At 35.2% G+C, this 20,420-nt stretch overlaps 1 protein-coding gene and 1 long non-coding RNA gene across 3 annotated transcripts in view; one reads left to right on the forward strand and one right to left on the reverse strand.

The window, feature by feature from the left end:
* The window catches only part of LOC110208833 (uncharacterized), a 19,389-nt gene extending 1,222 nt beyond the window's left edge, over window positions 1–18,167 (forward strand). Inside the window, exon 3 of one of the 2 annotated variants that reach the window (XR_013486947.1) lies at window positions 18,007–18,167. This is a non-coding gene — a long non-coding RNA (uncharacterized LOC110208833). Of the gene's footprint in view, window positions 1–3,126; window positions 3,175–18,006 lie in introns of those variants that run through there. The other variant, XR_002324663.2, reaches the window with a different exon arrangement.
* The window catches only part of NKAIN2 (sodium/potassium transporting ATPase interacting 2), a 1,318,805-nt gene that overhangs the window by 563,937 nt on the left and 734,448 nt on the right, over window positions 1–20,420 (reverse strand). Inside the window, exon 3 of the mRNA XM_078155167.1 lies at window positions 6,882–6,962. Within this exon, the coding sequence (XP_078011293.1) occupies window positions 6,882–6,962 (81 nt within the window). The remainder of the gene's footprint in view (window positions 1–6,881; window positions 6,963–20,420) is intronic.

Raw genomic sequence — 20,420 nt, forward strand, 5'->3', positions numbered from 1 at the left:
TCAATAGAGAACCTCTCAAGCTTATTGAGTAGGGGAGTACAACAGTCAGATTCACACTGTAGGAAAATCACTTTGGTATTTATGTGAAGAATGGATTGAAAGGGGTGAGATTTGAAGCATCAGACCTATTAGGAGAGTAGTCCAGGCAAGAGGTGCTGAGGACCTGAACAAGGTGTTGAATGGGTTGATGCAAAGGTAACTGATGTGAAGAAATGGAGATTGAGAAATTTAGAGTGTAAGTACCTTGAGCGTAGGTTTATACACCTTTATATTTGTGTTTATCTTTATATTTGTATATCTAGTGCCTAAAACAGTGTCTGCCATGTAGCAGGCACTTAGGCTCATTGATTGCGGACTTATTAATGACAAGATATGCTAACTGATTGGATGGATGAGATTGTGGTTATAATCTGGCCAAGTAGATGGACACCATTGCCCTCAATATTACTCAATAGTAATAGCAATGTTGGAAGAGGGATAGAATTTGGAGAAAACAAACAATAAAGAGATCTGAGATTCATTCTGTACTTACTAATGTTGGGTCACTCACTCTGACCAAACAAAAATAAAATTGGGTAGTGGATAGTATGAGAGACTCTGATTCACCAGACAGTGCTCCCAGAATTATGAAATAGGCACCTGCTACAGGCACAAAATGATGATGTGTGGTATGATTCCAACAGCACCTGTGGTAGCTGAAGGTTTCAGGGTGAAGGGCATATCAAAACTGCTCTTGGGGGCCCAAGTGGGGCTGAATGGGAGAAATTTGGAGAATTAGTAGGAAAGGAATGAGCAGGGCAATAAAATATGATTCTGTTGGAGACAGTATCATGGGGACAGTGGGATTTAATACATCTTCTTAGAGCCCTTCAAGTGGCTAGTCACATACCCTTTGAATCATTTCCCTAGTAGGCTGGTAGATCAACTTTGGAGACCACTGGTGTGAAGACCAGAGCTGGTGCAATAGGGACAATCAAAGTAGAGACTTCAAAATAATTGTTTTTATCCTTCTTTCTTCCACATTAATTAGACAGTAGTTTCTCAAACACACAACATTGTTTGCAAATGCAAAACTTATTCACATACACAAACCCTATCTACACTAATTATGGCAACAAATGCAAGTCATATAGAAACCAGTAGCTTGGGAGTGGTAGGAGAAAACATCTTTTTTTTTTTTAAATTCTATATACTATGTATCATTAATAGATATAGTTTCTGGATTCTCATTTCATGCTTTCATATATCTATGTACTTTCCATTCACTATTGATTGCTTGATCATTTCTGGCATTATATTACTTTAAGGGATATGAAGCAGACACAGCAACTAAAGAATTGAATGTTATAATCTTACCTTTCTCAAACCCTTAGAGTGGGAAAAGGAAAAACACATATAACTTTGCCCTTTAGACTTATCCTTTAGATTGTTTGTTAAAAGAAGATGATTAAATTTTCATGGACTCTGCTAAGACCAGCTTTGGGTTGTAAAATGAAAGGCAGAGCAGATGTTATTAACTACTTCATTGCCAAAGGGCCATTACTAACCAGGATCTGTTATAAGACTCTTTATGCTCTTGCAGCTATACTATTTCAAATCTCTAAGACTTAGAATCCTGCTTTCAGCAGGAAGCCCCTACCTTGACTTTCTCTGTTTGAGCATACGGGCACTTACTCACTGCATTTCTGCCACAACTTGGAGTAGAGAGAGTGTGAGTGTTCATATAAAATTTTAATACAGCCATTTTCCCTTTTCTTAAACTAAACTGGCCCTCCCAGGGCTTGCTAGCTCACCTCACTTAGCCAATATGGGTAAATATATGCTCTACAATTTTTTTCAGGTGATTATTCAAAAAAGGAAAATGTCATTAAAACCCATTTTACTGTGGAATGTCTTTGAACAAAATGGATTATGGGGGATAGCAGAGATGTATAAATTAGGTCAGGAATTCATCTTTGGTAGGCTGTATGGGCTTTTCCTGTGTGGAAGCAAAATGTGAGCTTTAAGAAGCAATCCTGTCTGTTCTTTTCGAGCCGCCTGAACAATTTCCTTTCATTGGTCATGGTACCTTGCTGAAAGGCTTGCCTGACAGCCAGGGGTGTGAGGGCTAACAGTGAGGCAAAGGATCAGAGAAATGCCATAAAGAAAGATGACTCTGCAGCAGGGCATGCTGTGCACGTATATGATCCCAATCATAAAACCATATGTCCATGGGGGCTTTAGTTGTGCCCAACACCATCGTCCCCCCACCCCTAGGCATTTTTCCCCTTTTTTCTTTGTTGGCATTGAAGTAAGACAAATCTTACTGATTTTAGATGCATATGGAGCCAGATTTCAGCAAAAGACATTCAGTGATTGCTACAAAAACAATCTGCCTGGTCTCCATTATGTATCCTTACCTCTCCAGACCACTGCTAAAGACCCCAATCAGCTCTGCAGTGATGCTTAGTGGGAATCTGTTAGTTCTTCCTGTCCTTTAAGCAGGTGATAATCTCACGCTACTAAAAATGTCAACATCTTTACAGATTCCTTTGGCTCTAATAAAGAGCAGTTTTAAACCCATCTCATGGCCTCTGTCCCTTATAACTAATTTCAAGAAGCAAAAGACTCTTAGGGATGATTTACTTGTTAATGGAAATAAGTTGGTGACTTTGACTTATTTGGTATTAATAGCAAAATGGATGGATTTGCACTAAAGAAGGATGGTGGATTTTTTAAATTCCCAATGTCACTTCACTCTAGTAAGAAATAAAATAATTCTTTATTCCACTAACTCTTTCTATCTCCATCATAAGCACACACACACACACACACACACACACACACACACACACACACACACACAACTGAGACATTTTATTATTAAGATGTAATTTCATCAAATGGTTCTAAGAGTGTGTTGTGCCAAAATGTCCCTTGTGGTTCAGAACCTCCTAGGAAATCCCTAGTGGAAAATACAGGCTAATATTCTACTTGCCCAAAAGTTATTAGGTATTTTCTATTTTGAGTCTATCTAGTGCAGTACATTTTAAGGCCCTGACATGTTTTGGAATGAATGAATACCCAGGAGTATCATCACAAATATGGTAATATTTTTCTGGTTTTTTTTCTCTTTTTTTCTTAAAGCAAACATAGAAAGAGTCAAGGGGTGTGTGTGGTGCATGCAAATACAGGTATGCAATAAGTATTACGATTTTATTACTATACCTCCTTTTTCCCATCTCCTGTGACCTAAGGACATTTGGGTCACTTTTATCAAAATAATAATAAATTATAAATAAATAAATGTAAGAGGGAGTATTGTATAATGCAGAGAAAGTTAACCTTCAATATGGACAACTTTGACTCAAATTCTGTTTCTGACATCTACCAGTTTTGTGAATGTGGTCAATTCACTTAACTCTTCAGTAAATGAGGCAACTTTCTGAGATCAGAAGTCACAGACAAAGTATCAATCTTGATTGGTAGATGGAACTTCTATATTAGGAGTTCCCCATACTGAATAAATCAATAATAACCATATGGTTATCTGAGGAATAGTCTAGTTATGTTTGAAAAGTCTGGTGACTTAATTGGCCACAAGATAATACATTATTTTTCTACCACAGAACCTCCTAACAACTTTTTACTAAGCATAGAGGAGTGATGCCTTGTTGGCAGAGCCATACTCATGATGAAATCATAGAATCATTGACTTATTGCTGGAGGGATTGTGAGATACCAAGACCTACTTGAGATATCTAGCCCAATTTCATCCTTTTACAGATAAGCCAAGTGATTTATCCAGGTTTACACAGATGGTGGAGGTAGAATTTGAAACCAAGTTGTCTTAATTCAAATCCAGTTTTCTTTGCATTGAACTGTTCTTCACTAGTTATTAAGTATCAAAGTATACGTATAATGGAGGCATTTAAGGTGTGAAGATGTGATCTATGTCACTGGAGGAAATACATAAATCATTGAAATCATGGCTATTTAAAGGTATTCAATATTTACTACACCAGCTTTAGATTGGAACAAATTTTGTACAACAATGATGTATGGAATTTATCCCTTTGCAGTCTAGAAGATATTTCAGACTACCTTACAATAGCCCATACATCACAATCTGCCTTAGCTATCTTAGCTCTGAATTATTGCATACAATATTACTTTCAAGGCATTTTAATGGAGCCATTTTACAAAACAGAGTTTTTAAGATTCTAATAGCAAATTAAGACAAAGCCCATTTAAAGATTCTCCTAATTTTTTAGGCATCAACTTTTTTCTTACTAAATTAGGAATAGCTGCTATTTGTAAGATGTCTTCTACTCATTTTATCTCTATCTGGAAAGGGGTGGCTAGGTGATGTAGTAGATAGAACTCTGGGTTTGGAGTCAGGAAGACTTGGGTTCAAATCCATCCTCAGACACTTAACTAACTCTGGGCAAGTCACTTAACCCTGTTTGCCTGAGTTTCTTCATCTGCAAAATGAACTGGAGAAGGAAATGACAAACCATCCTAGTATCTTTGCCAAGAAAACTCCAAATCGGGTCAGGAATCGTCATATATAACTGAAAATGTCTAAACAACAACTCCTACTCATTTCATCTTTATACATACATACATATATATATGTCAATCAAAGTGGTAAATGGGCAAACCTGGCTTAAATCCTAGCCATTTCTAGCTACTTAATATAATATAATACAGAGATCATTTGGAATAACTGCTATCTTCAGTTATACCAAATGATAATTAATGTTCATGTTATAAATTTTTTTTCAGTTGGTTTGATATACTATTACTTCCTCCTGGAGTGACAGTAGTGGGCAGATTGTTAGTAATAATGCTACTATCCACCTCTGTGTCTTTTCCTTTTTCGATCAATTCATAATCTTAGTAGAATTGGAACTAAAGACTTAGAAATGGGAAATGACTCTAAAAAACTCAAATGGCTCTCTTCCCAAAGATGTAGAAATTCTCTCCAACCACATAGCTCATAATCCATCCATGCCCATTCAACCTGAAAAACTCTTGGCTACCTAAAACTTCACACAATGCAGTACTACCCAATGTTCTAAGGCCTTCTTCTCTCCTGATATCATTAATTAGTAGTGGAGAATTCTGGTTGTCAAATTATTATCTCTCCTCACTGTGGCCAGTAGAGAAAAAATTAAAGTAATTTGCTATTTCTTTTTCTACTTCTATTTATAAGGTTAGTTAGTTATGTAATTGTTCAAAAGCCTTTATCCCAATTAGGTTCATTAGTATCAATCTGAGTGTTAAAATATCATCTATATTTGAAAAAAATCTTTTTGTTTCTTATAGGGTAGAAAAACATATATTACATCTCATGAAACGAAATAAAAAATCAAAGCTGCCACTAACTAACAGAATGACCTTGGATATCAATTCTCTGGGCCTCTGTTTCCTTATTTGTAAAGTGGGCCTACAAAACTCCTGAGGAGGGTCCAAACCAAATCAAAATGTAATTGAGATGTTTAATAAAACACATTATAAATAATGCTAATTTGTGGTTTTCTAAGCTAATATGTGGCCCACAGGAATTAATGTTTTTTGAGTTTGACACCACTGGACTAGTTGAACTCTAAAGTTTCTTCTAGTTCTAATATACCATGAATCTATGCCTCTATATGTTAACATCAACTTTATACCCAAGCCAAACAAATAATAACTAGCAGTATAGTCAATGGGTTTTAAAATATTCTACAATGTTGATCTTTACCACAGTATATATATATATATATATATATATATATATATATATATATATATAAAGTCACATAAATCTGAATTCAAGTAGATTTGTACAACTTAGAAACTTTGACAAATTTCACAACTAAAAAATACCTTAGAAAACATGTGTTTTCACGGTAATATTTTTTCACATGAGGAAACTGAGTCACAGAAAGGCGACATATTTATAGTAGATTTATCAGCTAGTTAATAGCAGAGTCAGTATTAGAACTTAAAGAAGTATATTATCCAATTTAAGCATATTGTTTCCAAGATATTACTTACAGATGAGTGAAAATCCTAGGCCAGCAGCATTCAATCTGACAAGCCTGGCACGAAACATATGTGCAAAACATAATATGTGCAGAATATTATATATAGATTTTCTTTGTTCACAGTATTATGCCACAGAAATTCTAATACTATAAATGAACATAAAAGCTTATGATTCATTTTTACTTAACATTACCAGAATCTGAATTGCCAGATATAAATATTCTTAAAGTATAAAACAGAAAAAAAAATTAACATGGAATTACAAAACCCATAGGGAACACAGTCATATTCATTATGAAAACTAAGATTTCTCATATCATATCCCAAAATGGGAAGACCTTCATGAAGGGGCACACAATAAAAATGTCTTTCAGAGAGCATTTTCAAACTGGATTTAGTTTTTCTTTTATTTGTGTTTTTATTTCTATAGTAAATACTCTAACTCAGGTGACAATTGATTTAATTATGACAATTTGTTATATAATTGTTCTATTATAATATAGGCAATACATGGAGAAAAAATAACAGTAGGAAAACCAAAGGAAAGGTAAATGATTTCTAACAGAAATCAGCACCATTGCCAAAGCCCTTAATTGCCCAAAATATTTTTTTAAAATCTATATTGAATGAGGATGATAAAACTCCATGTCAATGTCATTTTTCTTTGCAAGTATAATCTGTAATATACCTATAAACTTTAATTAAATAACTGCCATATGTGGTCCAAAATATAGTGCATTGTAAATAGCCACTGGACTAGGCTCATCTATCTGAAGACAGGAGGGGCTCATAAAAAGACAGCTTAGTTTTAGGAATTGGCAGCTAACCCAGGACTGATGACTGAAACAAGTTAGACAGTAAATTACCTTTGAGAGGTCCCCAGCCTCCAAGTAGAAGCAGATAACAAACACATTCCATGTAACCCAGAGGACTAGCCAGATAGCATACTGTTGGGAAGAAAGAGAGAAACGATATTTTATTGAGAGAACCAATACTTGATTCATTTTTTAAATTAGCAATGCAAGATTTAAGTAGAGCTTCAGCTGAGTGTGAAACTTTCATAAAATCAATGTTTTACACACCAGAGAAGAAAAAAAGAAAATATTTTACATAGCTTCTCTTTTGTAAAAAACAAGGCTATGTTCCAAATAATCACACTGGCAATTACCTGTCACTTAAGAAGTTAATGGCACTGGATTCATACATAAAATACCTTCAGACTTGGGATTATTTAGAGCCTCAGTAAAACAGTACAGAGAGAAATATGCGCAAAATTTCAATTCATAAAGTTGTTTTTTTAACATGAGAAATGATTTTGAGTATTCTAGTATTGTTTCACTATTAATCTCTTATTACCATATATTACCATATTTCTTTATCATGGTGCCTCACTTCCTCATTCGCTGTAATGAAAGGACCAATCCATGCCCTTTATTAAGATGCTGAATACTAGTAGAAGGCAAGTAAAAATACACATTATGAACATTTGAAAGGTACCACTTAAAGAGTATCAAATGTCATACATATTTTGTAATTGGCAGAAGTTCTCTGTTGGAATTAAAGGAAATGTCTACAAAACAATGTTAATAACGTTTATTGAAATATCTGCCATTCCAACTCTTCACCATAAACACGCCATAAGTGTCCTCTTAAATCCCATATGTTCTTGCCTAACCTAAGTCATAGATCATTCGTACCACCTTCCTCCACTTGTAGGATCTTGTAAAATGTGCACTTAAAAATTCCTGTTTTCAATGTTAACTATGCCCTCATTTCCTTATCTCACTTCTCACAGACTCTTGCAAACCTTCTTTTTCCTCTTTCAGCTTCACCCTTCTTCACCCTCTTTAAGTAGAAATCTGACCATTTGACATGAGCTCCCTGTTCTCCCATTTTTTTCATCATAAAATCACTTGACATTATCTCTGTGTCTCCTTTTCCCTAGTCTCTGACAAAAAAAAAAGAAAAAAAACACCATGACTTTCTCTTTGCCCAGGTCAACTCTTCTACATGTGCCATTGGTCCCATCTGTCTTCTTCAGCAGGTTGTGACCTCAATCATCTACTCTAGATTCTCACATCTTCAATTTTTCTCTATTTACTCCTTCCTTTTTCTCAGCCAAAGTCCTCAACAAAGCTACTATAACCAATGTCTCTCCTTCTCTTCTCACTCATTATTCAACCTTTTGCAGTACTGCTTCCAATCTCAAATCAAAGTGCTTGCTCCAAATTTACAGATGATCTTTTATCACCAAATCTGGTCTTTTTTAATTGGTCATCCTTCTTGTGCTTATCTAGATACCATGGACCACACTCTCCCCTCCTGTCCTCTCTTCCTCTCTGTACTGTCTCCTCCATCTCTCTGTAACCTTGCCAGCTACTCTGGGTGTTGCCTCAGTCAAAATGAGAACTCAGAAAGACCTTAACTTAAAAAGGCCAAGGTCTCCCACTGCATTCAGAGCCATCTCCAGTTGTCTTGATCTATATCTGGCAACTGGACTCAGATGCCTCAGAGGAGAAAGTGAGGCTGATGACTTTGCACAGCCCTCCCTCAACCTAAATCCAGTTCACTTGTGAAGTCATGACATCATCTTCCTGATGTCATGGTCCTCTTCAAGAACAAAGGACAAACCACACATGGAAGTATTTAACAACTCAACTGTACAGATGACTCATAAATCTATACATCTCACCCCAGTCTCTCTTTTAAGCTTTATTCCTGCATCACTAATTGCTGATTAGATATTTCAAATTAGGTGTCCAGAAACATATTAAATTCAACATGTCTAAAACTAAACTCATTGTCTTTTACCCTAAACTCTCTTCTCTTCCAAATTTCATTATTTCTTTCTCAAGTACCACTATTTTCCCAGCATCTCGAAGTTTGTAATATAAGCATCATTCTGGATGCTTCACTCTCATTCCACATAATGAATCAATTGATACATCTTGCTGTTTCTACCTTCCTTCGAAATATCTCTCACACTCCATCATTTCTCTCTATTACCTATATAGCTATCATGTTAATTTGTACTTTCACCAGCTCTCATTTGGCTTATTGCAACAGCCTTGTCTCTAGCAATTCTAGTTCATCCTAAACACTGCTGCCAAAATAATTTTCCTTAACTGTGGATAGGGTACTTTCCTACACAAATAATTTAAGAATATCCTCAAGGGCAAAGAAAATGTTACATCAATTGATGAGCCTGATCCTTCTAGTGATAAACAATTCCAATGACTTCTTATCGCCTCTAGGATTCATTCATTCATTTGATACACATGAATTAAGAAACTATTATGTGCCAGGAAGTGTGCTAAGGGCTGGGGATACAAATAGGGGTAAAAGATTGTCTTTACTCTAAGGGAGCTTATAATCTATAGACACTTCTGTTTAGTTTTTAAAACCATTTCTAACATGTTCACAATCTATCTTGCCAGTCTCATTTGACATTAGACCCTCTTCTTGTGCTCTGTGATCCTGCCAAACTTATCTTCTCTCTTTTCTTCTTACAAAATATCTGATCTCCCTTCTCTATGCACTTACACTAGCTATTCCCCCCTGCCTGCAATGCACTCATATCCACCTCATAAAATCCTTCTCTTTCTTTGAGACACATCAGAGACACCACATTCCATATGAAGCTTTTCCTTATCACTTTCTAATTATTTCCCTCCCAAACTAGCAAACATTTAATTTATTTGTATTTATTGCATGTATGCATGTGTGTATGTGTGTGTGTGTGTGTGTGTGTGTGTGTGTGTGTGTGTACTTTTTGCATTCCTCATTACAATATTAGCTCCTTGTAAATTAGGATTTTTGAATTCTCTATTTGGATCCCTAGTGCCAACCACAGTGCTTTTCCTAATTAATAAATATTTGTTGATTGAATGAAACATGTGGTTCTTTAACTGAAACAATGGGAAATGTTATCTAAGACTCTAAGACATGACATGGCACCTTGACAAATATGTTATTTTAAAAGATACAGAAATTTCTATCAAAATTGGCCCACTGAGATACCGTATATGTGAACCTATCATATATTTACATGGATGATAATTTATTTACTGCTCATACAACATTGTTTATTTTTCATTGAACCTGTTTATGAGAGGACATTGAATATTAGGTCACATAATCCGATCTCTTGGATTAATAGGAGAACATTTATTCACAAAATATTGTTTTTCATCACATCTCCCTTAAAGCACCTCTAATTCAGTGATTGAACCAATATTTATTACTTGCTTATGCTATGGCAAGGTATAATGGTGGATACTAAAAATAATATTTTATATTTTTATAGAGATTCATAATTTTCCAATCACTTACATTGGATAGGGAAAAGCATGTTGGACTTGGAATTTAGAGACACCTGAATTTAGATTCTACTCTGACATTTTACTAGATATATAAACATGGACACACCCTGTAACGTGAGACTCAGTTTCCTCACTTGTAAAAAGGAAGATAATACCTCATGATTGTTCTGAAGGCCAAATGAAATAATGTGCATAAAGTGCTTTGTAAAAGTTAAATTCCTATCTAAGTGTCAGCTATATTACTATCAGTATCCTTAGACTGTGAGGTAGACATGACCTGTATTAAATACAGTCATTTTATAGCTATATAAAATGGAGACAAATGTTAAGTGACTTACCCAAAGTCAGACACAGGTCATAAGTGGTGGAGCAGAGACTGGAACCTAGGACTTTTGTTTTCTACTGCAATGCTCTACCTACAGTGCTCTGTGACCTTGCCTCTCCCATCATACTGCTTCCACTATTTACTTAATGGTATTTTTTGCATCTAATTTACCTAGCCATAGTGTTATTTTCTTAAGGTCAAATGTTCTCATTTCCCAGTTTAATTCAATCTTAGTTTCTAAATTGCCATTGTTTATTATTTCACATAGGAATGTCACTTTATTAAGCAATGGAAATTTTTTTATTTAATTCTGAGTGATGACAATATTATACCATTCTAAAGAACTTTAAGCATTTTGTGGGGGCAAAGGATTGGAAACTGAGGGGATGCCCATCAACTGGGATATGGATGAACAAGTTGCTATATATGAACATAATGGAATACTACTATGCTATAAGAAATGATGAGCAGGCAGTTTTCAGAAAAACCTGGAATGACTTACATGAACTGATGCCGAATGAGGTGAGCAGAACCAGGAGAACATTGTACACAGTAACAACAACATTATGTGATGATCAAATTTGGTAGACTTAGTTTTTCTTAGCAATGTAATGATCTAGGACAATTCCAAGGGACTCACGGTTGAAAACACTGTCCAGAGAAAGAACTATGGAGTCTGAATGCAGATTGAAGCATACTATTTTCTCTTTTTTTCATTTTTTCTCTCATTTTTTCCCTTTTGTTCTGATTCTTCTTTCACAACATGACTAATGTGGAAACATTTAATATATGTATAACCTATATCATATTACATAATGTCTTGGGTAGGGGGAGAGGAAGGTAGAAGGAAAAAAATTGAAACTCAAAATCTTGTAAAAGTGAATGTTGAAAAGTATATTTGCATGTAATTAGAAAAAAATGCTATTAAGTGGGGAAAAAGAACCTCAAGCATTCACTAGTTCTTGTATGTTGTTATTCTTACTTTTCACACATTTATAATCTATGATCATGGGCTCTTCTCCTTTCTTTTTAGGCAAACACATGGAATCCCATTAAGCCTTTCTCCCAAGGCATACTTCAGAATCCTTTCATCTCCTGGAATCATTTATAACGTACTGAGTACTTTATTATACTTCTGCAATATGTCTCACATCCAAGTTATGACTATTTGCACAGCTGCCACCTTAGTTCAGGCTCTCATCATCTGGCCTCCCAACTGACTTCTCTGCTTCAAATTCATCCTCTCTACAATCCATCAACCATACTTGCCAAAGACCATGCCACTCCCCTACTCAATAAACTCCAGTGCCTCCCTGTGGTCTCTACCATAAAATATAAATTCCTCTGACATTTAAATCCTTTCTTGACCTCACCCCAACCCAGTTTTATAGCTTCCCCTTCTGTATTCTATGGAGCAGCTAAACTGGCTTTCTTGCCATCACTATTCTCCACTTCCTATCTCAATACTATTGCACTGACCATAACCATCACGATCACCATCATTGACCAACACTGTTGTCTTTATAATCCCTTATTTCTTCAAGACTCAACCTAAGTACCCTTTCTAACTTAATCCTTTCTGATTCTTCAGCTGTTAGGACTTTTCTTCTTAAAACCAATATATATATATATATATATATATATATATATATATATATATATATATATATAAAAATTCTCTATATAAATGTATGTATACACCTCACCTATCAACATGCTTCTTGAATTGAGGGACTGTCTCATGTTACTCTTTATGTCCACAGTACTTAGAATAGTGTTTGGCACATATAATGCACTTAATAAATGCTTGTGCATTGATGGGTTGAGGATAAAGAGGTTAAACCTATACTGTATTCTACTTAATAATAGCCTCAAAAGGAGGGTATCTCTTTGCATTAGTATGCTTGTCTTAATGCACCCATGTAAGACTAAGTCTATAAGAACAGGGAATACATTGCTGCAACATTTTCAGAAGATGAGCTTACATCTAATTTCCTATCCATTATAACAACCTTACAGCTTATTTCTACATATTCCTGCTTTTTGAACTTTTTGGAATTCTGCTTTGTTCTTGTTTTTCTCAAGTTCATTATCTGGCATTTATCTAAATTAAATCTCGTCCAATTGACTCAAGCCCAATTGTGTAAATGCTAAGAATCTTCTACATTCCTCTGTAATTTGGTCTATGAGCAAATTTTGTCAATGTGCCCTACAATTCATTTTCTCTTTGCAATCATTATTATCATTATTTACAGTCTGAGACTCCCCTCATCATACTGACTCCTGTCCAATGCCCACTGCTATTTAGTGATACCCCACTGATAATTATTGAGGTTGGAGATTATTAGAAATGATAGTTTTCTAACAGAGATAACGCTGTTGGTCTTTCCCAATGAGATAATATATTACCCAACCTGCCAGAGATTTCTGATCTCTGATTCTTCTTATCTATTAAATTATTCCTTTTTGTAAAAACTAATTTTTGCCTTGATTTTTAATATGAAAAACTTCCATTCTATTCCATGTTACCTCATATGGTATTGAAAGACCAGCATAATAGAATCATTTGTCATATTGAGTATTGCCATTTTGACCATTGAGAATCAACTGAGTCATTGTCTGCTCAATCCATTTTGGCTCTTAAAGCACTGAAAATAATCAAATAATGAAAATAAACTGGCCCAGGTAGTGTGATTGCTCTTGTTGCCTTCTTAATTCTCAAGTCATTTATGTTCTCTGAAGACACACACACACACACACACACACACACACACACATGCATATATATGTGTGCATCTTTATCTGCATATATACTTAGATCATCACAGTTCCAACTAATTTTCATTTTATAGCTCTAAAGGAAAAAATAACATTATACCTTGAACAAAAGAGCAATACATTTTTAAAAAGCAACTACAACAATAAAACTGTAAATACTTTCTTGACCTCATCCCACTCACTTTTCAAGCTTTCCATCTGTATTCTCTGGATGAACCCAAACTGACTTTCTTGCCACAGACTATTTTCTACCTCCTATCTCAATACCACTGCACTGATTCTCACCCATGTTTGGAATTAATGTCTAACTATGTAGATGGAACTATTGAAAAATAATTGTGTCCTTAGGCAAATTGTCTAAACTTTCTGAGCCTCAATTACGTCATTTGTAAAAGAGGTGATGTTTTAGTTCTCTTCTGACTCAAAAAAAAAAAATCCTGCAATTCCATGTAATTGAAACCCCTCTTGAAATTGAAGTTTGAATGAGACGATGTTGTTCTGATGTAGTCCTTCATAGTTCTTTGATTTTTTATAAATTTCTTGCTTCCTAGAAACAACAGTTTTATGCCACTCAAGTCTATATTTTGCTGGCCAGTCTACTCTAATTAGGGAAGTACTTAAGACTACTGAGAGAGAGGGACAGAGAGACAAAGAGAGAGACAGAGGAAGAAATGGAAGTGCATTCAGGAAAATTTTTACTTAAAAAGGTCAAGATGGATAAGAAAAACCATTGCATGACAACTGTTCTTGTGGTATGAAAGTATAAAACAGAATTAAATGGTCTTTCACATAAATCATAAAAGCTAAAACTGACTTTTCCTTTTGTTTCATTTTGTAAAAAGCAACAAACAGATAAGCCATTGAGAATATGGCAGGGTGAGATACTTAATACCTGTCAATTGAATTTTTTTCCAAGGTTAATAGAATTTTTAAGTGCTTTATTGAACAGAAATATGGGAATAAATACTGCTGTTTAAGACAAAAGAACCTTCTTTCTAGTTTCTGTAGTGTTTTCAGAATACTGCTCCTGTAATTCTCAGATCTATGAAATCAATTTCAGCAAGATAGACTGTCATTCACTTTTTGAACTGAAGTGGAGAATCCTGCATTTGACATGATGAAGATTAAAATAGGCAATTGATCTGGCTCCTGAATTGATTGTTCTCTTCCCTTTTTTGGTAGTGGTGTAAGAATGGGGGTGTGAAAGGAGTTTTGGGGAAAACAACAAATATATATGGATTGCTCACATCCAGGGAAAATATATCTTAAAATTCCACTTTCCTGCCAACTTTTTTTTTCTGTGACATTTGCTAAACAAAGGAAGTCATCAATATGGATAGATTAGGCAATATGTTTATCAAAACATTTTTTTTCTTCAGCCCTCCAATTCTACATTCCTAGTAAATTGAACTTCATCAAATTTGAGCTATATAAAAGTGATATTCTAAGGATCTCTAAAGCATTTTTCACAGCTAACCTCCTTCTTCATCTTATATCCCATAAAGTTCACCATAAATAATATAATTTGGGACTTTTGCTTAATAGTGCCAATATTTGGCAAAATTTTCATTAAGTTGTAATATCCTCGTTGTTAAAGAGGTGTGTGTGTTGGGGGGGCAAGTGGCACTGTTTGTTTTTTTCCTTGGTTGTGGGACAGGTAGCATGTTCTACTGCCATAATAATGAAACAGCTAGGCAGTCAATTAGTATGTACCCAATATATATTGAATGGAAGTGACATCTGAAGATCCACTTATAATTATCCCTTTTCCTTTCAACATAAATTTATTGTCTCATTGTGGTAAGGACATGACCTTGGATTTTCAAAGACCATTATAGCAGGTTACAGGTTCTTCAATTTTGGTTTAAAATGATTGTATGTAATGCTATATGGAACTGCCCAAATGGATTTTCAATTTTACTGACTCTCAAATTGATAGAAGGTCAAGAAGGCCTGAGTTTGAATCCAGCCTTAGACGCTTACTAGCTGTGTGATCTTGGGCAAATCACTTAACCTCTATTTAAATCTCAGTTTCCAAAACTGTAAAATGGAGATGATTATAACAATACCTGTATCCTAGATTCATTGCAACAATAAAATGATGTAATATTTGTACAGCATTTAACACAATGTCTGGCACAAAGTAGGTGCTATATAAATGCCTCTTTTATTGCTGTTGTTATATCTGAAATTTGATGATAAGTTTTTATTGTTTTAACCATTTTTTCACATGGGCAAAACACTGAACCAAATGATAGGGGAAAATAAATAAATAAGATATGGTCTCTGTCCATTCTCTCATGGAATTTACAATCTAGGAGTGGAAATATGATACCTTCAGGAAGATGCAATATTATGCAATATTTAATAACTAACTTTAAAAAAATTACATGGCACAATAGATTTGAGGAGCTTCTGAAGCAGTATGGTAGAGACAGAAGAGATTTTCCTTGTCTCTCTTAGCAGAAGATTACTTTCCTATCACATTGGTCATGAAAGTAAATGTTGGTGTTAGGGAGAAATATTTTTGAGGTTCAGCATAATAGCCCTAAGACTGTTGTTTATTTATTGGCAACTTATGAGCCCAGCCTAGGAGTTTTGAGTGTGATAAGGTGGAAAAGTCTTTGATTAAAATAAGAATATAGTCAAAATATCCATTCACTTGATATTAAGGAATAGAACTTGGAGTTAGTAAGGGTAGGGAGTGAAATACTTTTTGAATTAAAATGAGATTACAGAGTAGAAAAAGTCAAATTTTTAGATTCAGAGTTGGGAGGGGCATCAGAGATTATTTAGTTCACTATCCTCACTTTATAGATGAAGCAACTGAAGCCAAGATTTGCCTAAGGTTGTACTGATAGGAAGAGGCCAAGCCAATATTCCAGTTATAGTCTTTTGACTCCAAACCTAGCTCTCTTACCACTATGCCTGAAAGCCAGAAGGTCTGTAGTGTTTGTGCTCTGCTCATAAGCTCCAGAGAAAATTTAGGGTTATGGCCTGACAGATTAAAGTATAATTGGATAACTACAAAGGTGAGATACCTTGCTACCTACTATCTTCCTAGAAAAGTTCCTTCTCCTTGGATAGCAGAGTGGATCAAAAACTAGAATCCTACAATATGTTCCTTACAAGAAACACACTTGAAGCAGAGAGACACACAGAGTAAAGCTAAGGGGCTGGAGCAGAATCAATCATGCTTCAGCTGAAGTAAAAGAAGCAGGGGTAACAATCCTGATCTTAGACAAAGTAAACGCAAAAATAGACCTAATTAAAAGACATGAGGAAGAAAATTACATCTTGCTAAAGAGCAAGGGATAGTCTACTGGTCAGAACTATGGGGAGGGGAAGAATTCATGACTAAAAAAGATATAGAGAGTATTACAAAATGTAGACTAGATAACTTTGATCATACTCAATTGAAAAGATTTTTTTACAAATAAAACCAATGCAACCAAGATTAGAAGGAAAGCAGAAAGGTAGTAAACAATCTTTACAGCAAGTGTCCCTGATAAAGGCTCATTTCTCAAATACATAGAGAACTGAGTCAAATTTAAGCCATTCTCCAATTGATAAATGGTCAAAGGATATGAAAAGGCAGTTTTCAGATGAAGAAATAAAAATTATCTATATGCATAGGAAGAAGTACTCTAAATCACTTTTGATTTGGAGAAATGCAAATTAAAACAACTCTGAAATATCACCTCACACCAATCAGATTGGCTAGTATGACAGTAAAGGAAAATGATGAATATTAGAGAGTATGTGGGAAAATTGGGACATTAATGCACTATGGGTGGAGTTGAGAACTGATTCAACCATTCTGGAGAACAATTTGAAACTATGCCCAAAGTGCAACCAAACTGTGCATACCCTTTGATCCAGCAATAGCCTTACTATGTCTGTATCCTGAAGAGATTATGAAAAAGGGAAAAAAGACCTACATGTGCAAAAATATTTATAGCTGCCCTATTCATGGTGGCAAAGAATAGGAAATTGAAGGGATGCCCATCAATTGGTAAATGGCTGAACAAGCTATGGTTTATGAATGTAATGGAATACTACTATGCAATAAGAAAAGATGAACAGGCACAATTCAGAAAAAAAAAACCTGGAAAGACTTGTACAAACTGATGTAAAGTAAAACGAACAGAACCAGGAAAACATTGTACACGATATCAGCAACATAGTATGATGATCAACTATGAATGACTCAGCTTTTCTCAGTAACATAATGATCCAAGACAAATACAAAGGACTCACGAAGGAAAATGCTATCTATATCCAGATAAAGAACTGACGGACTCAATGTAAATCAAAGCATATTTTTCCACTTACTTTATTCTTCCTGGTATTTTATTTCCTTTTGATAATTTTCTTCTTCCACAATTGTGATGAATATGGAAATGTTTTACATGATAGTATATGTACAGCTATATCAAACTTCCTACGATTTTTAGATGAGGGAAGAGAAAGGTGGGAAGGTGAAAAATTTAGAACTCAAAATCTTGTAAAAATGGATGCTAAAAATATTCTTTTTTCCCCCTTTCTTTTCTTCTTTTTTTTTAGGCAGTTGGGGTTAAGTGACTTGCCCAGGGTCACACAGCTAGTAAGTGTCAAGTGTTGGGTCTGAGGCTGGATTTGAACTCAGGTCCTCCTGACTTCAAGGTTGGTGCTCTATCCATTGTGCCACCTACCTGTCCCTAAAAATTTTCTTGGTATGTAATTGTGAGAAAAAATAAAATACTTTTTAAAGCAAAAATAAATGAAAGGAAGGTTTTCATTGTGTGAAAAAAAGTTCCTTCTCCTACCTGACATTCATTTTTTATGCAAGTATCTGAGACTTGTGACCTGGTTGCCAGTAGCTTCCTGCACATCATTATCAAAGTTTGGTCTAATCAGTGATGGATGGCTATCGAGTCATATTCAACTTGTAAGATCACATTCAGTCTAATATGGTTTATGTGGATCATAGGCATCTGAAATCCTCTTTGTTTCTGTTTCAAAAGGTGGTAGCTTTCTGACATCAGTATTACTCCAGTACCATTCCCACCTTCTGTTCTTTGCCAAGGGTCTCAGAATAACTAAAGATAAGTCAAAGTTTATGGATTATCTAAGAACTGTTGGATTCTTAGAACCGTCTGTCTCCTTTTGAACCCCTCTGCCATTGTTACTGCAGAAACAGAAGGGTCCACATGAAACTAAGGGACATTTAGAATTTTTCTTTTTTTTCTAGGTTGCCATGGTCAAAGAAGTCATTAGCCAGTCATTAGCCAACACTTGATGAGCCTCCCCATCCCGAGCTAGGCTGATCATCAGATAACAATTGCCACCATTCATTGAGACTTAGAGGCTAGCAGTACAGTGTAAAGAATACTAGCTCTGGAATCAGAGGTGCTGGGTCCAAATTCTGCCTCTGACAATTACTACTTTTATGGCATTTGGCAAGTCACTTAACTTCTCTTGGACTACATTTCCCAGTTGTAAAATTAAAGATGTCCTCTGATGTCCTCTCAGTTCTGAATCTATCATGACGCCTGAGGCCTTTTCCAGCATGATAGAATCTGCCATAGCTTGCACTACTCTAAAATAACATTCAGAAGCCCAAATCACTTCAATGCTTTGTCAGAAGCATTGGAGTAGGATTTTTGCTGAAAGAATAGTTATAAATATATCTTCAGATATGACTGTTTTCAGGATCACAATATTCCAGTTCTCAGCATAATGCACCTTTGAAAATATAAAAGGACTTTAATAAAATATAAAATTAATGGGTTTTTTTTGTGGTTCTATCTCTTCTTTCCTCCCCCTCAATTTTTTTTTTTGCATTTTGCATTTTGCATTTTGCCTACTGACTGCAAGTTCTAGTCTGATCAGATACATGTCACATATGTATATATGTGTGTGAGTATATATACACATACTTAAATATATATACACACACACACACACACACACACACACACACAATCTATTTGAATTATAATAATTCCTAGTATATAGCCAGTATGCCTTTCTCTCCCAAGCATTCATTTCTCTAGGAAAAATGAAACAAAACAAACAGTAGCCAGAAAAAAGACCAATTATATCCTTTCATGTCAAGGAGTCAAGGTTTTTGTTTGTTTGTGTGCTTATGTGTTGTTTGTTATTATTTTTTTTATAAAGGTAAGGTATTTATAAGCCTTCCAGAGCAGCAACTGTTGGAAGATTAAATAACTAATGACTAGTATTAATTTGTAGATTTACAAAATATTTTTCTCATAATCACCCAGTGAATTAGGTATTAGTGAGTGGATCCTCATGATGTCCAGGATCATTGGACATAAGGCTATCAAATTCTGTACCTCCTTAGGAAGATAGCTTGCAAAAAGGCTAATAGGTAGACAGGCTCTGGCATCAGGGCCAAACTTGCTTGCCAGTCGGCAAAGATTAGCTTCAAGTTCAGAGGTGGTCATTAGTATAATTATATATATGGCTTCAGAAGTTTCTAGGGCATTATGAACATCTGCTTTGTTCACTTTTGACTATTCCAAATAGCAGCTGAATATTGGGATGGTGATGCGTATTGTGAAGGATGGTAGAACTGCTAGTTTGGAAGGTAGTGTGTTCTGCATGGAGGAATAACTCATTAAAATAGAATTAGGTGATACTAATCTGGGTGGATTATCCTCAAGACATTGAATCATGGAAGTGCTGCTGCAGAGCAAAATTGGCTCTTTCCATTGAGACATCCTTCTGTGAGTACATAGTTCAGAAATAGACATTGACATGTATTGTGGAAAAAGGAGGGAGTCGGGGGAAAAATGTTAAGATGAATTGGAGGCCAAAGTTAGCTAAAAGATGAACAGTTAGATTGTAAAGCCAAGAAATTTCCAAGAAAAGGAATGCCATTTCTGCTCCATGGAGGAAGAAGAGTCATTTCAATTAATGTTGCCAGCATCATGGTAATGCCCTAATCATGAGGAAAAGGTAATTAAGCCTAA

This window comes from Phascolarctos cinereus, unplaced genomic scaffold, assembly GCF_003287225.1.
Source record: "Phascolarctos cinereus isolate Bilbo 61053 unplaced genomic scaffold, phaCin_HiC Scaffold_5;HRSCAF=322, whole genome shotgun sequence".
Lineage (NCBI taxonomy): Eukaryota > Metazoa > Chordata > Mammalia > Diprotodontia > Phascolarctidae > Phascolarctos > Phascolarctos cinereus.